The following is an 18,696-nucleotide window of genomic DNA, read 5'->3' on the forward strand; positions in this document are numbered from 1 at the left end:
AAGCCCTTAGCTATCGCTGTATGCTGGGACCACTTGTTTTTCTATCCTATTAGGTGGAGTACAGCAGGACCGGTTCCAAAGAGTGGTCGTCTGTAAGAGCCCCCAGCAACTATTCGGAAATTGAGCGGTTGCAGGTCAACACATTATATACGTTCAGAGTGAGTAGATGTTTTCCAGGTGCTTTATTCTAAAGCTAGCAAGATCCCACCCAGCCCATTTTAGTATTGTCTAGGCCAGATATTTATTGCTAGTGTTTGTTAATTTTATGAATTTTTGCTGTTTAATTATCGTATCAGTTTTTATTGTATGAGATTTTATTGTTGCAAGCTGTCTTGGGAGGGCTCTTGCCCTGAAAGGTGGCATAAAAATGTTCTAAATAAATAATGTCCATAGGAAGACACTTTGTTCATGTAGCTCACTATTGTCTCATCTGTCACACAGAAGAGGACAATGGGTGAGTTTGCACGACACAACAATCCACCCTGCGAAATAAGCTATGCAGGCTGGGTTGTTGTTAGAATAACCCACAGTGAGCCTGACAGAGTATTGGACTTACCATGGGTTGTTCTCCCCGTCCTTCTCTCTTGGTCCTCCAGCTGGTTCCGGCACGTATCCCAGTGGACTTGGCAGCAGAGCCTGTCTTGTCTGCTGCCAAGTTCCCCTCCCTGCTGCGATCACATCCTTTTTTTAAAAAAAAAAATTGTGCCCTAACATTTGTGCAAAATGGGGCTGAAAAAGTAATTTAAAAATATTTTTCGGCCTGGGGAAGTGCACAAATGTCTTCGTAATTTTTTTTTTTTAAATTGGTCATTTTTTCACAGCTGTGGAGGTGTGCAATTCCATCTATCAAACTCTATTTAGCCTTGCCTTGTCTATTGCCTTGTAAGCGTCAGCTGTCAAAGGGGAAAAAGTGTACTAGGAAACTTACAAGGTAATTGACGACACATTTATGCTAGTTTGTCAGTCTTTGACAGCTGACAGGTCAGGGGGGAAGGGGACCAGATCAGCCCCTGAGCAAAGTTAGCCTTAAGTTTTAAAGTGTGGGATTTACCCTTGGGGGCCCCCTTTCCATTTCACCCCTCCCCAAGTCTCCCCCAAGTGGTTTTAAGGGTGATCTGTGGTCCATCCTATTTTCAGAGTTCCCATTTGCAGTAAAAGGGGAGCTCTGAAAATGGGGTGGACCCTAGATTGCCCTTAAAGTGACTTAGGGGAGACTCGGGGAAGGGTGGAATGGAAGTGGGGACCCCCAAGGGTAAGTCTCACACTTCAGAACTTCAGCGTAACTGTGCTAAGGGTGAGATCCGGTCCCATTTCCCCAATCTGTCAGTGGGTAATTTGCGCACACTGACAGCTGTCAGATTGAGGAAAGGGGATCAGATCGTACCCTTAGCAACCTGATCCCCAGGGTTTGGAGTGTGGAACTCTCTTCCTGAGCTACCGTGGCTGTACCCCAAATCTGCTCCTAGATAAAGCTCTCAGATTGGCTGCCTGCCTTCAGTGTGGGCAGCATATCACTGGGGGAGGGGGCCTGCTGCATCTCCCTGTGCTCCATTAGCCTTCAGCCTTACCTAATTTTTCTCTGCCTGCCTAAGATATTTGCCCACCCTCTTTCAGGCTGGGAGCACCTGAAAGAGACCTGCATGCCCTGGAAGCTGTTTTTGAAATGCCCCTGAATATCAAAGGCTGCTTGCGAGGGTAACAATAGAGGTTTGAAGCAGAAGCTTCGTTGATCCTCTCTGCTCCTCGGAGTCCAAGTAGGAGTCAGGCATGGCCAGAGGGAGGGAGGGAGATCAAGCAGAAGCCAGGTGGTGGCAGCAATGCCGAGAGATGGTTAGGAGCAACATCTCCCCAGGTTTCTAGAGCAGCCATTGGAAGTGCTGGCTGGCACAGACTTCTCATCTCCTGGAACCATTTTCATAGGCTCCCGTGTGAACTGGGGATCCCATCTCTGATCACACACACACTGCTTTCCTTTAGAGTAATGGAGCCAGTTGCATCTTGCCCTGAGCTCCATTTCCCCATCAGCTTTGTCCCCTGTAAACCTGCTTCTCTTTCATTAAAAAGCCTTTTTTTGCCAGCATGCCTTCTTGCATATTAACTAGCCTTCTGATTCACAAAGGTTGCTGCGGTAACTAGCCGTGGAGTGGGAAACTGGAGTGATTCCAAGTCCATACGAACCATAAAAGGCAAAGGTAAACCATTAAGTAATTAATTCCTTTTATCGTTTTGTTTCATTGCAGCAGACAATGCTGGGGGGTTGGGGGGGGGCATATGCGTGCATGCGCCAAAACTTTAAATAAGTCGGAGCTTTAAGAACAGTTTCACTTCTCGCGTTTTGTTATTTTAATATTAATATATTCATTGCCAGCCTCGGGACATTTGTGCTGTTGTTGTGCTTGCTCTCTTCCCTAGACTATTCAGTGCAGCAATTACCAAGCCATCCACAGTGACTAACAGTCTGCTGCTATTGCAAATATTAATAACTTGCTACATTAAACCTCTACACATCTGTTCCCAAACTTACATTTGCTGCTCATAACACCTTTAGATCCCTCTGTCCCCTCACTGAAAATATTTATTTTAAAATGGGAATTTGGTTCACAGGACTCTTGCTTTCAGCATGTTGTTGAAGCTGGGCTACAAAAAAACAACTAGCCCATTCTGTGTATTGATTCACACTTCCCCCAAGCAGGAATCACCAGTCTGTTCATTCTGGGCACTCCCGAAACCCGTTTTGGGCCTGAGGAGGGAAAAAAAGCTAGTATCGCCTTTGAACCAGGAGTGCCTTTTATCATCTGATCTGTTGCTCATGATCCAACCCTTTATTGAGCAAGGGAAACTTGCTGAGGATTGACTACTGTAGTACAAGGTTACGTAGGTTTGCCCTTAGAGATCATTCAGAAGCTGGTGCAGAATGCTGATGAGTATGGCGAGGCGAGAACATACACAGCTGGTTTTGTGGCAGCAGCGCTGGCTTGACTGTGCTCTTCCAGGCCCAGCTGAAGTTGCCAGGACTTCCTTTTGAAGTCCTTCATGGCTTAGGACCAACATACCCACAAGACTGCCTCCCTCCTATGAGTCCCTGTGCTTGTTAAGATCTTCTGATCAGCCCCTATGTCACTGACTCTCTTGGAAAGTAAAATCACCAACTGTTAGCGGTAGGGCTTCAGTTGCAGTTTCCCCCCAAGGCTGTAGAGGAACCTCCCTATGCAGATCAGGTGTAGCCCCTTCCGTATGTTTTCAAGGCCCACTAATTTCATGTTGCTTTTGGAAGCTGACTTGATGGGGTCGGGGTGGTGCAGGAGTGGCGGCTCTGAATCACTGTATTTTGGCTGCTGAATTTTTTGCTTTGTTTATTGCTTTGTCGATGGTTTCGTTCCGTTTTATTGCATTGTCAGGTAGACCGCCTTGAGTCCGGAAGGCAATATATCAATATTTTGAATAATGAAATTTAGATCCTACCTAAAGCGTACCTGGTTTCAACGGCTAGTTTAGAAAGGTTAACCCTGATTAACCATTGGGACAGACATACAGTACTCCTAATCACTGGATTTGCATGCAAGAAGTCAGGGAGCATGAGATTTCACAGTCCATTCCTTAGGGACAGCTGGTGTTACACAGCAGTGGGCAGAATGTAGACTGGATTCTACTGATAGATCTCTGGGTGACTTGCAATAGATTGGCAAGGATTTCTGACTCTCAGTTGTTTAACAGGAGCAACAACAAAATGACTCCTGCCCTAAAGTATACTACTGAAATGAAGAAAGCATGGGGCAAGCTAAGTATAGAAGAACTGTGAGCTCCATTAGGTTCCTGTCCTAAAAACAAATTGCTAGACTCAGAATGCTTTTAATTCTAATGGAGAATTCTGTCTAAATTGCAAATGCAATTTGCGCAAATTATGCAAATTCTGGCTGGAATTTGTGCAAATTAAGCAACTTTCTATTTACGAGGTGGGGAAAGCCCTGGAAAATCTTCGAGATGGCTAGACTCAATGCAGATGGAGTTGGGTCAGCTCACAGGGAAGTGAACCGAATGCTGGGAGGCCGAGGTGATGAAAGCTCAGCCAACGCCATCCTCCAGATCTCCTCTGACATCCCTAAACAGGAAACGTTCTCAGAACTGAGTGCAAAGCTTTGCATTCCTCCCCTCGAAACTAGCGGCTAAAACTCTCTGGGGCAAGGGGCCCCAAGTGCCAGTTTGCTGGCCAGTGCTCTAAACTGGTCTGAAGTTGTTCCATGCAGATGCAGAGAACGCATAGAGCAGCTTTCCCCAGCTTGGTGCTCACCAGATATGCTAGGACTGCAGTTCCCAGCACATCTGGAAGGTGCCAGGTTCACATAGAGGAACATGGGCACACGCAGTTCCATGTGGCAAAGGAAGGGAGAGACCTTTTTATTTTCCTAGACTTCTTAGATCCTCTGTCTGTTATTTTCATGCTGCTCGGTGCTTGTTTTAATTCTGCTGCCTGCTTTTATGCTGGCATTTTGATGTTATTGTTTTAATGTTTTTGTTTTTTATTGGTTTTATTGTAATGGAACATTTTGTTGGCTGCGCTGGGAACCTGTCCAAGGGCAAGGTATGAATTAAAGAAGGAAAAGGGCGCGGTGAAGCATGGTTGTTGACTCCTGCCCTAAAGTACACTGCTGAAATGAAGGAAGTGTGGGCCAAGCTAAGTACAGAAGGACTGTGAGCTCCATTCTGTTCCTGTCCTCAAAACACATTGCTGGACTCCGAATGCTTTTAATGCTAATGGAGACGTCTGTCTATTGGGAGTGCGACCTATAGGATTGCCCCTTAAGTGTGTGCCTTCTGCACTAGGCTTCAGTTGGTGGATCTTGGAGTTCTAGTGAAAAAAAAAAGAAGTAGACCCCACAAATCTGAAGTCTGCTCAGCACTTCTCTAATATATGCGTCTGCTCCTCTTCTTTAAAGGAAAGCGGATTTTTTTAAAAAAAGAAATTTGGGGTGCGGGTAAGATTTTCTTGTGGGTAAGAATCCACCAGTTCAAGACCAGTGTCCTGAAATGGTCAATGTGAGAGCCCTGTAGAGAAAACTGAAAGCGCAAGAGAAGGTTCCATGGAACTGTCGTAAATATCAATGCAATACTTTGTAGCGTTCACTTTGGTTGTGTGGCTGATCCAGTTCTTTTTGTTTCATTTCCCTCTCAGTTATTCCTCCTCCAACTATCCATATTGATAGTTACAACGAAAATTCCATAAGCTTCACCCTCAAAATGGAAGTGAACATTCAGGTAATTTTATTATTATTATTATTATTATTATTATTATTATTATTATTATTAAAACCCCAGCTCAGAAGCAGCAGCCAAAGAACAATATTGGTGATCTGTAGTTTAAATGCCACACTTTGGAAGGGGGCTTTGTGGGGTCGGTAGCAGGAATTACCCAGTAAAGCTTTATCTGCGATTTGATATTTATGATGTCATTAGAGGGTTTGCATCTCCTGGGCAGATGTAGCTTTAATTATGCTGAATCTTCAATATAATGAAATCCCTGCTGCTGAAATCTAGTTTGTCTGATAGAGCCTTTTCCTGAGGTGCCAAAGATAAAAGGGTGCATTTCTGCCTTGCACTATCAGTTCTGATTCAGTTAGCCATGACCCTTTATGATTCTGTTGCATAAGTTCTTCAGAGGTTTATGCACACTCTGGGGCCAGCCCACAACCTAGGCAAATATAGTTGCCAGCTATTTCTAAATCACTTGACACTGTCTTCAGCCATCTGGGGGAGGAGATTCATGTTCCATTTGCAGCCTAATTTTCCACACCTCTAAAGAACTGCATAACTTGGCATTTGTAGCAACTGTCAAAAGCTGCAGGGAGCTTTTGGTCCATCAAGCTGAACTTTTTTCTTTTTTTAATAAAAAGATCCAGCCAAGAATTGAACATATATTTATTTATGTATTTATTTATTCCCCTCCTTTCCCAACACATTCTGTATTGTGGGCCAACAGGTGAATGGCTACGTTGTGAAAATCTTCTGGACTTTCGATACCCACAGACAAGAAAAAAGATCACTGTACATAGATGGGGGAAAATCAGCACAAACCAGTAAGTCTTTTTGCCAGAATAACCACTTCAGCTCAGCACATGTGAAGAGTAAAAAAGGACTGGGAGAGAGCACCTTCTCCCTTAGTAGCCTTGCCAGTTCCTGAGGTCATCAGATGAGCCACGCCTGGTGGTTCCACATGGATCTGCCATCCGTCTGGAGTCCACTTGGAGTAGAGCCTTCAGGGTGTTCATGTGTGTGGATGCCTGCTGAAGACATATTTATTTCAGCAAGCCTTCCTTGACTGACCAGCCACGCATTATTTGTTTCTACAGATTTTAATTCTGTCTTTTGATTCTTTTTTCTCTCTGTTGATAATTCATTGCTTGGGAATCTTGTTAGCTACAGAGCAGTGCAGCAGAGGCTGGTGGCTCCGATCTCAGTGAGGCGATGAATCTGCACCCTGGGTAGCTCCTTTAGTGAAATTTGGAGCGGATTCACCACCCCTGACATCGGAGCCACCAGCCTCCCGTGGAGCAGTATGTAAATCCTCTACATAAATAAATAAAGAAGACACCTTCTCAAAACACGCCAGAGGCTTGTTGCACACTTGGTGGCGGGGTGTGTGTGTGTGTGTCATGAAACCAGAGAAGTGAAAGAAAGAAAGAAAGAAAGAAAGAAAGAAAGAAAGAAAGAAAGAAAGAAAGAAAGAAGTTTGATAAGATGAGTGACATTTCTCCGGCTGGGTTCACACACTTTCCTAAATGGCCACAGGCTAGGGTTTGCCCCAGAGTGAGGGGGCCACTGCCCAGTGGTAGCAGGGCTCTTCCTGAGGTCTTGGCCAGTTGCCACCAGCCCAGAGTAGTTAGCCCTGGCCTTGAGGGATCAGTGGTTTGGTTCCCAACAGTTTTCTACATTTATCTGAAATTTCCAAATTCGTTGGGAGGTTCCGGCATGGATGAAACACTTGAGGAATTTCGTGGGAAGCGAACAAAAATTTAAAAGTTCCATGCTGAACTGAACAATGTTCTTAAGTGAACTTGGGGAGGGGGGGCATTTTTGAAAGTGGGAATGAACATCAGCGGGCCCCCATGCAGAATAATTGAAATCCCTCCACAACTTAGCCGGCAAACAGGGTGGCAAAGTGGGGGCATGGGGGGCACATTTTGGCTCAGCACTAGATCTGATGAATAAAACCTCCCCTTTCCAGGGCAGACAGTTTTGCAGTCTGCACATCCCCACCTAGTCTAACTCTTTTTTCTTCTTCAGTAAGTAACTTGACTGCCCACACCTCATATGAGATTTCTGCATGGGCGAAGACTGAACTGGGCGACAGTCCTCTGTCCTTTGTGCATGTGGTGACCAGTGGTACAAGACCACCCTCTCCCAGTCTGAAAGCCAAGGCTGTCAACCAGACGGCTGTCGAGTGTAATTGGACTGGCCCACGGAACGTGGTAAGGATTCTTCCCTTTCCCTTTGGCGAAAAGAATCTGTCAGCAGCCCTGCCCTCTTCTAAACTTTCATCTTCCATTCACACGTAATATGATGTGACAGTTGCAGTGTGTGCGAATGGTGCCGTGTATTCCAACAATCAAAGGGCAAAAACAGACATTTCTTTAAATCTATATCTAGCAACTACTTTTTTTCTCATTTTTACTCTAAAGTAGGGGCAGCGGCCTGATCCAAATCTTAAAAGCCCCCCATGCTAGGGTCCTAATCCAGATCGCCCTCCCTCTGTGCCTACTCTAGAGTAAAAATGGGGGTGGGAGGAAGAAATAACTGCTACATGCAGGTTTAAAGTCATGTCTGATTTGGTCCAAAGGTAATGGTTTTTCCATCAAGAAAGGACAGGTTTATTATTTTCCAGGGACTTTTTGTTAGGTTTATATCCCACTCACAGCTGTATATTAGCCTCACAGTGACCATGTGAATTTGGCGGATCTGAACCCAGTTTTGGGCCCACTGGCCATGCTGACTGGGAATGATGGGAATTGCAGTTCTACACATTTGGAGGGCACCACGTTGGGAAGGCTGAATTAAGCGATAAATTCCCTCTCTTGATTGCCAGTGATGAGTAACTAGTTGGAGGCCAGACAGAAAAGCTTCTATTCATTTACAGGGAATTGGTTCCTTTTTACATCTCAGGCCATCAGTTCTGTTAGCCACAGAGAGTAACACAGGTGTCTGTGGGCTGGGTGGCTACTAATTTTTTTTAAGGGCTAGAAAATGCTGTGAATTTGTTTGCAACACTTTAGAAAAAGATGGCCAACTTGTTTGTCTCTCTTGCTCCCTCTCCTGCCTCCTCTTCCAGATATATGGCATATTTTATGCCACATCTTTCCTAGAGTTGTACAGGAATCCTAACAATGCCACCACCACCCTGCACAACATCACAGTCATCGTCAACAGAGATGAGCAATACCTATTTCTGGTAAGGAGTTTATCCTTAAATCTCCCCTCCCGTAAAACAAATGCAACTTGGGCCATTGTTCGTTGATTCGGTCTTGGGAGATGATCTCAGAAGTATGTATTGTAAGCTCTTTGGGGCAGATCATTTTTTTTTTTGCTCGAATTTCTCTGTCAAGTGTAACATAAGCTGCATGCAAGGTGTGTCGGCCCCTGTCTCCTGGTATCTTCTGGAGAGGTCCTGCTGTATGTGTTCTATCGTTTAGGCAGATAAAACCTGTAAGAGCGAGGAGCAGAGCCTTCTCTGTCATGGCCCCCATGTTGTTGGGTTCGCTGCTAGGGAGACCTTCCCTCCTTCACCAGTTTTCATTGTTGGATGAGGACCTTCCTATACCTGAAGGTTTTTCCTGCTGCTGGATTTTTATATTAGGACTGAGTTGTGTCTGGGGCATGCCAGTGGAATGAGGGGGTTTAGAATTCTGCAGACCCCCCCCCCCCGACATGCTCATGGAACACCCCATTTCTGGCCCCACCAGGAGCTCTCCACCATTGCACTAGGTAGGCTTCTGGCAACAGGAATGTTCTTTAATCAAGGGATAGTATTGCTCTATTGTGTTGTTGATTGTATAAGGAGACAGAGAGAGATACGAGAACAGTGGCATAAATAACTAAGAAGTCCTGACCTCCTTCAGGTACGTGTGGTTTCTCCATACCATGGACCGCCTTCCGATTACATCGTGGTGAAGATGATTCCTGACAATCGCCTTCCCCCTCGACACCTCCATTCTGTGCACCTGGCAAAAACATTTGCTGTCATTAAGTGGGAATCGCCGTATGATTCTCCTGACCAGGATATGGTAAGATGGTACAGTTCCGGTTGAAAATGGTGTGCATTTGCATCTTTTATGAAGGATTTCACACACTGTTCTTGCAGCTACAAGAAACCAGAGACCCAAGGAGAAGGCATTTAGCTTCTCGTTACAAAGGCAGCAGTTAGGAGAAAAATGTTGGGGCAAAAATATAGGCCTGGGTCGCATGTAATGCAAAGCTATGAATGAGTGTTCTGTGCATGAGCCCAGGACTCATGTGCTCCCCACTCCCTCTGCTCCAGCACAGCTGTGAAGAGGAGATTGTAGGTTTTACTTTCAACTAACTGTGGTTACTCGTTATATCTGAATCCAGGCAAGCTCTGATTAGCGTCAAAACTCTGGTTTACGGCAGGGATGGGCAATCTGTAGCTAGCTCTAGGGCCTAATTTCACAAGCCCTCCACATATGATCAGTTCAGACCTGGTAGGAGTGATCTGCCCCTTCCCTGGAAGCCCACTGGGGAGGAAGGAAAAGAGAAAGAGAGAGAAAAGAGAGTGGCAAGAGGTGAAAGAGGTGACCCACTCACTTTTTGCTTTGGCCCTGACCACTGCAGATGTACAGCCCTCGAGAGATTACCTGCAGGGGGATGTGGCTCTCGACAGTAAACAAAAGTTGCCCATCTCTGGTTTAGGGAAACAAGCTATGTTTAAACAACTTTGGTTTACAATCCTGGCTTGTTTCCCTAAATCATAGTTAACGTTAACCACAGTTCTTGGTTTGGACATAACAAGTAACTGTGGTTAATTGAAAACAGAAGCAAAACCTTCTGATCTCTTCACGTTTGCACCAGAGGAGTGGGGGGATTATGTGAACCTGAAGCTAAATTGTGGTGCAAAAAGGAATCTAAAATTTGAGTTGTGGTGATGTTCCCAGTGCAAAATGTGGCAGCTGCTATGGATTCCATAAGGACCAAGGCTTTTGTTTTAATGTCGAAGGGCACATTTCCAGGGAATGCTAGCTGGAGCATGCGTTTTTGGGGTTAAGACTACCTTCCCCAACTGGGTGGCTTCCAGATGTGTTGGACTACAGCTCCCATTATTCCCAGCCAGCATGGCCATTGGTCCCACATCTGGAAGCACCAAGCTGGAGATGTGTGGATGAAGAGCTCCACAAGTATATAACAGATGCTTCAGCTGGCATTTAGTGTTCCAAATACTTAATGAGAGAAGGTGGGCATTGGTGGGGAGGGAGTGGGAGAAAGAAGCTCTCAGCATTCACCAGGTACAACTTTGCTCCCCTCAGTTATATGCTGTTGCAGTGAAAGATTTAATAAAGAAGACAGACAGAATCTACAAGGTGAAAACACGTAACAGCACTGTGGAATATACCATCAAGAAGCTGGAGCCTGGTGGGAAATACCATATCATCGTCCAGCTGGGAAACATGAGCAAAGAAGCCAGTGTGAAAATTAGCACAGGTAAGCAGCGGCACTTAAGAAAACCTCTCTGGGGAGAACCAACAGAATAAGAGGATTGTGCTGAATGTGCATAGATACAGAGTAAGACCCATTGAACTCAATGGGGTTTAGTTCAGAGTAGGTGTACATAGGATTGCATGGGACATTGCACTTAACATTTATAGCAGCCTTCTCCAACCTGGTGCCTTCCAGATGCTTTAGACTCCAACTCCCATCAGCCCCAACCAGCATGGAAAATGGTTGTGGGCGTTGGAGTCCCAAGCATCTGCTGGGTACCAGGTTGGAGAAGGCTGTTTTATAGGCATTTCAAAAGGATCGAGGACAGCTGGTGGTCAAATTGCTAGGACATTTGCCTGAACGCTTCCTTCCTTCTCTCTCATCGTTTCTGCAGTTTCCCTGGCTGCACCAGATGCCTTAAAGATTATAACAGAAAACAACCATATCTTGTTGTTTTGGAAGAGCTTAGCCTTAAAAGAACATCACTTTAGTGAAAGCCGGGTAAGTGAACAACCATGCCTCAGCACTCCCTTTTCCTTCTTTAATTCATACTATATTATTATTATTATTATTATTATTATTATTACGACTACGACATTACCTGAATTAGCTTCCATTTTGTTTCCATTTTGAGCTTCCATTTTGAGGGTGAAGCTTATGGAATTTTCGTTGTAACTATCAATATGGATAGTTGGAGGAGGAATAACTGAGAGGGAAATGAAACAAAAAGAACTGGATCAGCCACACAACCAAAGTGAACACTACAAAGTATTGCACTGAAATTTACAACAGTTCCATGGAACCTTCTCTTGCGCTTTCAATTTTCTCTACAGGGCTCTCACATTGACCGTTTCAGGACACTGGTCTTGAACTGGTGGATTCTTACCCACAAGAAAATCTTACCTGCACCCCAAATTTCTTAAAAAAAAAAAAATCCGCTTTTTTTTTAAAGAAGGGGAGCAGACGCATATAATAGATGAGTGCTGAGCAGACTTCAGATTTGTGGGATCTACTTCTTCTTTTTTCACTAGAACTCCAAGATCCACCAACTGAAGCCTAGTGCAGAAGGCACACACTTAAGGGGCAATCCTATAGGTCGCACTCCCAATAGACAGACGTCTCCATTAGCATTAAAAGCATTCGGAGTCCAGCAATGTGTTTTGAGGACAGGAACAGAATGGAGCTCACAGTCCTTCTGTACTTTGGCCCACACTTCCTTCATTTCAGCAGTGTACTTTAGGGCAGGAGTCAACAACCATGCTTCACCGCGCCCTTTTCCTTCTTTAATTCATACCTTGCCCTTGGACAGGTTCCCAGCGCAGCCAACAAAATGTTCCATTACAATAAAACCAATAAAAAACAAAAACATTAAAACAATAACATCAAAATGCCAGCATAAAAGCAGGCAGCAGAATTAAAACAAGCACCGAGCAGCATGAAAATAACAGACAGAGGATCTAAGAAGTCTGGGAAAATAAAAAGGTCTCTCCCTTCCTTTGCCACATGGAACTGCGTGTGCCCATGTTCCTCTATGCGAACCTGGCACCTTCCAGATGTGTTGGAAAGTGCAGTCCTAACATATCTGGTGAGCACCAAGCTGGGGAAAGCTGCTCTATGCGTTCTCTGCACCTGCATGGAACAACTTCAGACCAGTTTAGAGCACTGGCCAGCAAACTGGCACTTGGGGCCCCTTGCCCCAGAGGGTTTTAGCCACTAGTTTTGAGGGGAGGAATGCAAAACTTTGCACTCAGTTCTGAGAACGTTTCCTGTTTAGGGATGTCAGAGGAGATCTGGAGGATGGCGTTGGCTGAGCTTTCATCACCTCGTCCTCCCAGCATTCAGCTCACTTCCCTGTGAGCTGACCCAACTCAATCTGCATTGAGTCCAGCCATCTCGAAGATTTTCCCCACCTTGTAAATAGAAAGTTGTTTAATTTGCACAAATTCCAGCCAGAATTTGCATAATTTGCAGAAATTAAGCAAATTGCGGCTGGAATTTGTGCATATCACACACATTGCAGCTACAATTTGCACAACTTTCTGTTTATGAGACACCCCCCCCCCCCAGTTCCCGGATTTCAGGAAAAGCCCCGCAGTGTGGCTCAGCTCATAAATGCAAGCCAGGCTAGCAATGGGAATCTGTTGGGCCCCAAAAGGGCCGGGTTTTCAAATGATGGACATCCCTATTCCTGTTAAATGTTACTTGACATTCGGCTTTCACCTGTGTTTCTGTTGTTCTCCCCCTCTTTTACTGTGAGTTTTTTTTAAATGGGCCACACCCTTGTCGCTCTTGATTCTCCTATTTCTTGCTTGCCCTTTGGCTGAAAAGGCCAGTGAGGAAGCTTACAGCAGGGCTGGCAGAGGCTTGCCTTGCAAGATCTGCTTTGGCATCTATTTTTTTTTACTAGAACTCCGAGATCCACATGGTGCATAAGACATATGTTTAGAATGAAAGAATTCTGAGCTCAGGAATTTGTTCTGAGTACCAGAACTGTGAACGGAGCTCTCAGTCCACTCTTGAGTGTCAAGCCAGCGTTTGAACTTGGCTTACAACTCCTGGCTTTTCTGGGAATGACAAACCAGGAATCAGGTTTGGATGTGTAATGCTTTGGTGGGTTCCTGGTTATTGAAGCCGCTCCCTCTGGTGGGAGGAGGCAAGCGGAAACAAGCAGCAGCGCTCGCTTGTGTACGATCATGAGCCAGAATATTCTGGAATTCTAGCTTGTGGTTTTGTGTGAACATAGCCAATATATGAGACAAATCTGAGACAAATGAGATAAATAAACAGGATGATAAACACAGGGCACTGCAGGTAAAACCAAGAGCGAGCCATAATCGTAAATACAATAGCCAATAACTCCATCCAATTTAAATTATGTTCGTTTTTGTTGTCGCTTAATTTCAGGGGTATGAAGTACACATGTTTGACAGTGTGACGAATAATACAGCATACCTGGGAAACACCACTGAGAATGTCTTTAAAGTTTCCAACTTGAAGGCAGGCCACAATTACTCTTTCACCGTGCAAGCAAGATGTCTCTACAGTGGGCAGATGTGTGGCGAGCCTGCGACGCTACTTTACAACGAACTAGGAACTGGTAAAGAAAAGATCTCCCTCTGATTCAAGCAGCCTCCATTTATTGCTCTCCATTTCCCTGTGACGTCTTTTCATACCACTGCAGTAACACTTGGAAGCCTGGAACGATATGGGTAGATGCCAAGCGCTTGGGACCTTCTTAGCCCCTCACCTCTATTCCTTCTAGCCAAGTTGATAATCAGGGTGGAAGGACCCCCAGAATTGCCCATGCCCATATGGTTCTGGGCTTCCAAACATTATCACGGCAGCAGGGGGAAGCAGCTCTTGCATTGTTCTGAGAACATATGAAGGCTCAGTCCTTATGAATCAGTCCTCACAGCCTCCTTCCTTCCATCTATAGGAGGAGATCCTGCTGCATCAACAATGAGCAAATCTACAGATGTTGCTGCCATAGTGGTACCGATATTATTCATCTTGCTAGTGAGTGTGGGCATAGGCTTTGTCGTCTTGTACATGAGGCATAGAAGACTTCAGAATAGCTTCACGGCCTTTGCCAACAGCCATTACAGTTCCCGACTGGGGTCAGCGATATTCTCTTCAGGTGATGATTTAGGTAAGTGGCACCATTTTCCTAAGATCTCAGACAAGACCTTGAATGGACAGGGCTCATAAGGGTGGTGCTGTGCTACAGAAGTCAACAGCAGCTGGCTGTGTTTTGGTGTTAGTGATCAGCCCTTCGGGCTTCCATTGCAGTGTTATTTATTTACATTTGTGGGGAGGGTGTTTATGTGTTTAGAAGTAACAGGTCAAGACCTTGCTTCGTGGCCCACTTCAAACATTCACAAAATTCGGATGCTTGTGGACCCCCTCCCCCTTGTCAACATGTACATTTCTTCATGGGCCTTGAAATGTATGGGAATCTCTGGCCACAAAAGAGCTCTGTGTCAGCACTTGAACGCAGGGACTCTCATTGCTGTTCTGTGCCAGACCAGTAGCCTTCTGTGTGTGTGCTTTTCCCTCAGGAGACGAGGATGACGAAGCCCCGATGATCACAGGCTTTTCAGACGACGTCCCCATGGTGATAGCATGAAGAGTGTTTCTGACTCCGGAAACCAAAATGCTGTAAATATTTTATTTGATAAAAAAAAATCAAAACAGTCAACTGTTTATTTTAAAACAAAAATATATATATGCACTTTTGAGTTGCAATACGTTATTTTTGTATGGGCTGAAAAAAAGAAGAACAAGAAATAATTATTACATTTGTAGTACACAGCTGTGAACTTTCCAACCAGGTTGATTTAGTAACAATTTCTGTTGTGGTTGTTTTTTTCCTTTCCAAACTCTTAATTTAGTCTTACAGGGCTGTGCTTGCTGGGCATGCTTTTAAGTCTGTGAGATATTTTTTGTTGACCATGACTTTGATCCTCAGAGAACTTGTGGGGGTGATAGAGATGAAGACCCTTACTCCAGCCTCGACGTCAGAGGTTGGAACTTGGCATGACAAAGGATACTTGGCCTGGGTGTTTTTCACTGTTTTGAAACCCACCCACTCCCTCCACTCATAATGCACAATAATGGAAAGTGGTGACATGGTCTCATCGAATTGTGCATTTCTCTACCCTTCTTCCACATCATTGGCTCCTGCTAAAGTGTTGGGATGGAGCCGGGGGGGGGGGGATTCTTGAAATGGGGGCCTCCCAGCAGTCAGACTTGAGCGCCTTATCTCCTACACTGCCAGCATGCTTCCCACTGCAAGCCCAGTAGACTGAGCTCTGTGGTTTGAGCAATCTCTGGTTGGTGTGAGGAGGCGCCTAGAACACTGGGATACGTCCTCCCACCACCCAGGAAGGTCAGGAGTATGCGACCTGTGATCTTTGCAGGAATACCATTTTCTCTGGCTCTGCCTTCAGTGTCTTTCCCTGCCTTTGCCCAGGACAGGTCTCTGCTCTCAGAGCTTGTTTCCTCAGTCAGAACCACTTGCCTCTTATGTGGGAACATTGTCTGGTCTAATCTCCTGCTTTTGTTCTCTGATTGCTGCCTTAGATCTTAACCCCTGTCTTGGGGGGCTGAGGACACAACACCCTTGTTACTGGCCCACTTGAACTGACAGCCTCCAGCCTACCCACACAGGTAGCCAGGAGCAGGGAAACCCACTATGTTACCAGAACAAGCCATGTGTTTCCATTACTGCACATTACAGGGGAGAGGGAACTTGACGTGAGGCAGGCCTTCTTTGCTGTCTCTAGTTCTGCCCCTAAATGGAGGCAAGATAATAAGGAATGAGGGGCTGAGTGGTCCCTTTCATTATATGAAGGCAGTGCAACCGAAGCAGATAAGATGGGACAATATGAATGGCTTGGCCATTAGTTTTCTCGGGACATATTCCCCCAAAGGCTGCTGCTACATACTTCTATTCATTCCCAGGGGGATCTTGCATGAAATCCTTACCTACGTCCCTTGAGTCTAGCAACTCAAAGAACTGGTTCTCTGAGGATCAGAGTCTAAAGTAGCTTTTTTCCCTAAGAGAAATTTTATTTAAAAAATAATAATTCAGGAAATATAAATCTATATCTATATCTATATATCTATGAAGAGACATAATAGTTCCTGAAGGCTTTACATTGACTTTAAAATATTCTTTGGATTTTGTTTTATATGAGATTTTTGTTCTGTTTTATTAATTTATTAGGAAATCTGCTTTTGGTCAGAATTCCAAAATTCTCAGTCATGTGCACACTTATTGTGTGGAGAGATGTGCCACTTTAATCTTTTGCAAAATCGTCAGGTCGTTTCGTTTTTCTGTGTCCTGTAATTGAATCAGGTATTATTGCCATAGTAAAAAACACACACAAAAACACACACAAAAAACATGACATTTTATTTTCATCTTTGAATATGTTTTTCATGCTTGATGAGAAAGCAAAAAAGAAAAAAAAAGGGGGGGTGGAGTGACATACTGATTGTTTTGTTGAACTGAGGACTGAAATAGTTTCTGCACAGCAATTTGCAGGCACTCACAAAACCAAAAAAGAAGAAGTGCACAACATTTCACGTGTTCTTTGGTTTGATTTTCTGATTGCATTTTTGAATCTGAGTAAAGATGATGAAGCCCAGAGCCTTTAGCGTAGCTCAGTGTGCATGCAACAGCTCTTGCATGAGCAAGTTTCCCAGTCACGTAAATCAGGCTGCAGAACCCCTGGCCCAGGAGCTCAATTGGGCCTGCTGGCTCCCCCGTATGGCCTGTGGAGCTTCTTTGGGTGTGCCAAGGGGCGGGGCTTGGCCTGCAAGTTCCACCCCTGGAGGAATCTGCACGGCTATCTCCAGTTTGAACTTGGAGATAACAACGTGGGTGCAGACGCTGGCTGAGTGTAGACCATTTATTTATTTTATTTATTTTATTGCATTTATATCCCGCCTTTTTTCCTCTTGCAAGGAACCCAAGGCGGCTTACATTCTCCTCCTCCTCTGCTCCATTTTATCCTCACAACAACAACCCTGTGAGGTAGGCTGGGCTGAGAGTCTGTGAGTAGCCCAAAGTCACCCAGTGAGCTTCCATGGCCGAGTGGGGACTAGAACCCGGATCTCCCAGCTCCCAGCCCAGCCCTCTAGCCACTACACCACGCTGGCCATGTGTGCTGTACGGGTGGAAGGTTCTGGATCATCAACTCCTTGCTTGAGGGTGGGTAGTATCAGAAACCTGACCAGGCTGGGATCTAGGAGTGCCAGCCAGATGAAATGGGCCTTTAAATCATATGCCCAAGGGTTTCCCACTCCAAGGCTTTGAATCACTCTGCTCAAGGGCTTTGACTCATCCAGGGGGTAGGCACTTCCCTCAGGGGAACCACGTCATCTGTTTTTGCCTTGTGGCCCCTGAAATTAACACATGCCTTCTGATCTGCATGAGCAGCAAAACTGGAGAAGCGGAACATAGCAAAAAATGGCTGTTAGGTGTCTGTAATGCCCCATTTGATTTCACTTGAAACATGTTTAGATGGTCTGTGTGTTTGCTGTTACCTTTTCTTCAGAATGCAGTTTCCCTCTGCAGTCGGTTTTGGCTTTTCAGAAAGAGCTCTCTGATACATTACTAACATGCCCCAGCCATAGCTGTGGGTGTAACCTCCGTGTTCAGAGTACCGTATGCTTCCCATTCAGTTGGTGTTGCAGACTTAGCAGAACTATGCAGGTTTGGCTTCAAAGCTAAACTTCAGCCGTTCTCGGTCCCTGGTCCCCCTTGTCTTGTGTTTGTGTGAGTCAGAATGTAGATTTCACCGTGCAAAATAGCAGGAGTAAGGGCTCATTTAAAAGTTACCCCTAAATACACACACATGCGTGCACACACACAGAGGCTGCTAAATACTGTTTCCGTATGGTGGGCGTAATATTTTAAAATCTCCTATCCAAAATGTCATCCCAGATGTGTGCAGGCTCAGATTCCTCTCTCCACGTTTATCGCTGCACGCCCCTGGTAGGCATTTGGCCTAGTGCAGACATTTATAAAGCCACCATATAATTAAATGGGCAGGCATAGCTTCTGCCCTTCCACCATATCTCTAAATTAATGGGAGTAATGGGTGCACCATGTGGAAGCCTGTATGTGCAAAATCCCAATTCGCACGCTCTTTTTTTGAGGGGGAATGAGTAGCGTGGTTTGGGTGACCGTGAATGCAGGCCTCTATGTTAAGAACATCTTCTTCTTCTTCTTCTTCTTCTTCTTCTTCTTCTTCTTCTCCTTCTCCTTCTCCTTCTCCTTCTCCTTCTCCTTCTCCTTCTCCTTCTCCTTCTTCTTCTTCACATTTCTATACCGCCCAATAGCCAAAGCTCTCTGGGTAGTTTACAAAGATTAAAAACATTAAAACTACAGTATACAGAGGGTAAAAACATTACATAAATGTTACATAATATTGCATAAAAAACACATGGACAGATAATATACACAAGACAACATATATTCAAAACAAC

The 18,696-nt window shown here is 45.0% G+C and overlaps 1 protein-coding gene across 1 annotated transcript in view; it reads left to right on the forward strand.

Moving 5' to 3' along the window:
- The window catches only part of SORL1 (sortilin related receptor 1), a 126,047-nt gene extending 109,204 nt beyond the window's left edge, over window positions 1-16,843 (forward strand). Inside the window, 12 exon segments of the mRNA XM_084803601.1 lie at window positions 54-158; window positions 2,120-2,192; window positions 5,171-5,253; window positions 5,975-6,071; window positions 7,279-7,463; window positions 8,321-8,440; window positions 9,108-9,272; window positions 10,527-10,701; window positions 11,093-11,199; window positions 13,603-13,795; window positions 14,135-14,347; window positions 14,757-16,843. Coding sequence (XP_084659727.1) covers window positions 54-158; window positions 2,120-2,192; window positions 5,171-5,253; window positions 5,975-6,071; window positions 7,279-7,463; window positions 8,321-8,440; window positions 9,108-9,272; window positions 10,527-10,701; window positions 11,093-11,199; window positions 13,603-13,795; window positions 14,135-14,347; window positions 14,757-14,824 — 1,584 coding nt within the window. The 3' untranslated portion in view covers window positions 14,825-16,843.
- The last annotated feature ends 1,853 nt before the right edge of the window (window positions 16,844-18,696 follow it).

This window comes from Heloderma suspectum, chromosome 6, assembly GCF_057233095.1.
Source record: "Heloderma suspectum isolate Gila_16-S chromosome 6, 16-S_ref, whole genome shotgun sequence".
In the NCBI taxonomy this organism is placed as follows: domain Eukaryota; kingdom Metazoa; phylum Chordata; class Lepidosauria; order Squamata; family Helodermatidae; genus Heloderma; species Heloderma suspectum.